Below are 4,388 nucleotides of genomic sequence, written 5' to 3'. Positions count from 1 at the left end.
ACTCGATCATGGGGAATTATCTGTGGGGGGGATCTCTGGAAAGTAAGAGGATCAGCAAAGTAGCTTTTCAGTCATGTTGCTTGGAAAAAGAGCAAGGGGGTCTTGGCATCATCAACATTGGGTTGCTTGCTGAGAAGCTTGCAGCTAAATGGGTGCAAAGAGCCATCTTGTCTAATGATGTTTGGGCTGACTTACTCAAAAGGGATATTAATAAATTTTGGCTCAAAGGTAAAAGATCTTGGAAGGGTTTCTCTCTCAATGAAGTTTTGTTCTCAAAGGCCTATCTCTCCCCTATAGGCAGCAAACTGTGCTGTAGGATGTGGGAGTCGTGGATGAAATACAAAAAGCTCTTCTGTTTCCAAACCTTTACTAAGAGAGGTAGGTATGCCTATGCAGTTGACTCTGTGTGGTTTGGGCATCTTGTGTCTCCGATCTCCAATGAACAGGTCCAGACCAGTCTTTCTTGTTTCAAAGCTGGTATAAAGGTTTGGGGTGACTTATGTGACTCAACGGGCATGTTAAACAGGGAACAAATCTGCAATAAATTCATCTTGTCCCGTGGTGGAGTTGAGTTGGTCATTCAGAGGTGTAATGCTCTTAAGGTTTCCATTCCCCCGGGGCTGATTTGTGACTGTATTACCTTTTCTAAAGCCATCCGGTGGGGCGACTCCAGTAATCTTGTCAAGTTACCTAACACTTTTCATGCAAGAAATCTGATTCTTAAGCTCAATAAGAGATGGTCCTTGGCCTGGAACAATCATCAATGGGCCTTCCGATTTAAGCTTATTTGGGCCTTCTCTCATGAAAGAAAACACGCCATTTTGGCCTGGCTAGTCATGCACAAAGCGACCTGGACCCTTGAGAAGGCCCTGAAGTTTGGACATGGGAACGGCCTTTGTCCCCGCTGTAATACCAAGCTGGAAACTGTCCCCCATCTCTTCTTCTCTTGCCCAGACACTAGACAATTCTTGGATGTTCTGAACAAGGCCTTTAAGAAAATTAGGAAAATCCCTTTGAGTTGGAAAGAAGTCCTCCTAGGAGAATGCCACTCTCTGGACCCCTTAACGTGGCAGTCCGTCAGAATTCTGTTTCTTTGGCATGTATGGAAGCAACGTAATGAAGCGCTATATGAAATTAAAACTAATCACCACTTTTATCTTTTTCTTGACAGTGTACTCAAGCTAATCCATCAGCTTCAGCTGAGTGGTGTTCCCATGGAGGTGGACCGGTGGCAAGACCTACCTTGGAGGAAATGGAAGAGATTCCATGTCTCCTCGCATGGCCAAACAAAGGAAGCTATGATACAAGGGCTTCATCTGGAATGTCAAAGAAGGCTTCAGAATTCCGAGTACTACGTCCAGGCTTCAGAAAGCTTATGTGGGGTTCTTTAAGCCCTCATGGCCTCAATCTTCTGCTCATGATATTTTACCAGCCTCTCGCCTGGAATAGAAGACAGTCAAGCTCCAACTGGGGCTGGCTGGCCACTGCCTAGTGCCTCAGTCTGTGCTTCAGGATTTGTCTGTCAAACTGGTACATCAGAGTTTTTATGCTACAGTGTTTCTTGGCCTCAATCTTCTGCTCATTATGTTTAACCATCCTCTCTCCTGGAATAGAAGAGGGGCTGGCCGCCGAGTGCCTCATCAGGATTTGTCTTTCGAACTGATACATCAGAATTTTTCTGCTACAGTGTCTCTGTTGTTCCTTTTACCTTTACTGGTGCTGGCTGGCCGAACTGTTCATGATATGATTTAGCACAGTTTCTGTTTTGTTTCAGAGTTTTTACCCCTTTTTCTGAAGGGTTCATCAGGTCGTAGTGTCTCCCCATGGACCTTCCACATGGGATCTTGTAACATTTTTTTTAATATATTCCACCGTTTTAACAAAAAAATTCAAACCGATTAATTAATAGTAATTACTTTTAATTACCTAAGCGAAGTACATTTTAATGTACATGCAAGGTTAAACGAAGTACATTTTAATGTACATGGAAGGTTGTGAAAGTTCAAGGAAGTTCAAACTTCAGCCCTGGAGGCTGGCTGGCTGGCCGTAGTAACCCACGCCGTTTCTTGGGCCTAGCATTCAAGAATTAGTAAGACTGTCTCTTCTGTCACCTGACTAGCATTCAAGATTGTCTCTTCTGTCACCTGAGTGCCGCGTGGCTGACAGAGAGAAAGAGAAAGAGAAAGAAGCCGTCTGTGGTGTGTATGGAGAATGGCATAGTGACAAAGGCCGGCCAGAATTCAATCGTTCATAGTGACAAATGCCGGCCAGAATTCAATCGTTCAATCTCTCTCTCTCTCTCTCTCCAAGGCCGGCCACAATTCAATCGTTCATATTTGGTCTCTTGGACGACGTTAAAAAGGGCTTCTTCTTCTTCTTCTTCTTCTTCTCTCTCTCTCCAAGGAAGCCCAGAATTCAATTGTTCAAAATCTCTCTCTCTCAGGAAGGCAGAGGACATACCTCCATTCAAACTCACATTCACCACTCATCAGCACGCATCTATATATGGCCCGCTTTGAGCCTCACATATTAGCCATTCCCTTCCCTGCTCAAGGCCATATCAATCCTCTTATGCGACTGTGTAAAATAATAGCAACGCATGGCTTAGCTGTGACATTCGTGAACGTGGAGCCCATTCATCATCGGATCAACGACCTCAACAACGGCAGCGCTACTGCTGATCAAGCTACGAGTGATGATAGTTGCAAGCTGGGCCGCCTGGGCATGATCCGGAGCGCGCACATTCCTTTTCCCGATCTGGGCATGGCCCAAGATTGTAAGTTGCCCATGCAGGAACTCTGCAATGCCACGGAGGGCCTTGCGGCGCCTATCGAGCAATTGATAGAGCGCCTTGGGCAAGAAGGCCGCCCAGTCACTTGCATCATTTCCGATTTGCTTCTCTCAGTTTCTACACAGGATGTGGCGGACAAGTTCAACATTCTGAGGATCGCCATGTGCACGAGCAGCCCGAGCAACAGTCTGCTGTGCTTCTATGTGTCGAGCGGGGAAATCCCCTTGGAAAAAGGTAAGTGAAGGCTAATCTGACGCCGCAGGAGGTGAGCTTAATGGACCAATTACGTGCTAATCTTTGCGCTGTGTGTGGGTGTGGGTGTTGTTATGGGCGGGGTGCAGTTCTTGCAAACGTTAACCTCGTGCCGGAGAACCCACGAGGTCTGTTTGTGGAAGGTCTTCCTGGTCTGGCGGCGCGAATCAGCAACTACGATCTGCCCGCGTTCAAGCATGCCAACGAGGAAACTACGGAGTTCGCGCATCGTTTCATAAATCGCCACTGCGAGGTAGCATACGGGAGAGCGAGCAGCCTGGTCTGCAATAGCTTTGATGAGCTGGACGGTTCAGCAATGGAGGTACTGTCCAAGCGAATAGGGAGGCCGGTGTATGGAGTGGGCCCACTGGCGGAAGGGGAGGGCTTCAGCACCAGCCTGTGGAAGGAAGAGGCGGAGTGCTTGCAATGGCTGGACCAGCAGCCGGCTCTGTCAGTCCTCTACGTCTCCTTCGGGAGCATCGCCATACTGTCGGACGTGCAGTTCCAAGAGATCCTCCGTGGCCTTGAGGCCAGCCAGCAGAGATTCCTTTGGGCTTTCCGCACTGGCACAGTAGAGTCTCCTGCCGCTGCAGCTGAACTGGCGCTCATGAGCAAAAACACATCCCTATCGTACGTGATGAAATGGGCGCCCCAGCTGCGCGTACTCTCGCACCCCTCCGTGGCCTGCTTCCTCACCCACTGCGGCTGGAACTCCACCATGGAAGCCATCGCCTGTGGGGTCCCCATGCTCTGCTGGCCTTTCTTCGGCGACCAGTTCTTCAACGCCAAGTACATCGTGGAGGAATGGAAGGTCGGGCTGAGGTTCCCAGCAGCAGATCAGGTGCAGGAGATTAAGGGCGTGGTTGGGAGAGATGAGGTGCAAAGGGTAGTGACGGCGCTCATGGAAGGCCAAGAAGGCGCTGTGGTGAGACAAAACACCGCACGTTTACGCCAGGCTGCTCGTGAGTGCTTGCAAGTGGGAGGCTCCTCCTGCAACAGCATCCAGGCCCTCCTCTCCAGCCTCCGATCGTCGACGACAGCTCTCTAGTTTAAAATTTGCTAGATGCCAGTCAAAATATACGTTTAAAACAAAAATACATTTACTACTTTTTAAAAACACTTTTGTTCTTTTGACTGTACTAGTATTGGAACAGCCCGTTGCTGCTGCGAACCTTGTTCCAGAAAAGAACTGGTTCTCTCTCTATGGCCATCTCTCTCTCTCTCTCTCTCTCAGACAGCCCCCCTCTCTCTCTCTCTCTTCCCCCCTGTCCCCAGAGCGCTCTCTCTCTTTCTCCCTCTCTCTCCATGTAAATATTAGTGTATACAATATTATGTTTTAGATACA

General features: G+C 48.5%; 1 protein-coding gene across 1 annotated transcript; it reads left to right on the top strand.

The window, feature by feature from the left end:
* Positions 1-2,402: 2,402 nt before the first annotated feature.
* Positions 2,403-4,124, top strand: LOC147641297 (UDP-glycosyltransferase 85A1-like). Its single transcript, XM_086810142.1, has 2 exons — positions 2,403-3,025; positions 3,133-4,124. The coding sequence occupies exons 1-2, from the start codon at positions 2,506-2,508 to the stop codon at positions 4,089-4,091; spliced, it is 1,479 nt and encodes a 492-aa protein (XP_086666268.1). The 5' UTR covers positions 2,403-2,505; the 3' UTR covers positions 4,092-4,124.
* The last annotated feature ends 264 nt before the right edge of the window (positions 4,125-4,388 follow it).

This window comes from Cibotium barometz, chromosome 2 (assembly GCF_041138505.1).
Source record: "Cibotium barometz isolate CiBa-2024 chromosome 2, ASM4113850v1, whole genome shotgun sequence".
In the NCBI taxonomy this organism is placed as follows: domain Eukaryota; kingdom Viridiplantae; phylum Streptophyta; class Polypodiopsida; order Cyatheales; family Cibotiaceae; genus Cibotium; species Cibotium barometz.
Note: the sequence above shows the minus strand (reverse complement) of the source record. Positions and strands in the feature narration are given on the sequence as shown.

Bases quoted from the DNA above. Each gene is read 5' to 3' on its own strand.
- LOC147641297 (XM_086810142.1), top strand. From the start codon at position 2,506: ATGGCCCGCTTTGAGCCTCACATATTAGCCATTCCCTTCCCTGCTCAA. The intron at 3,026-3,132 runs GTAAGTGAAGGC...GGCGGGGTGCAG, and splicing joins GGAAATCCCCTTGGAAAAAG to TTCTTGCAAACGTTAACCTC.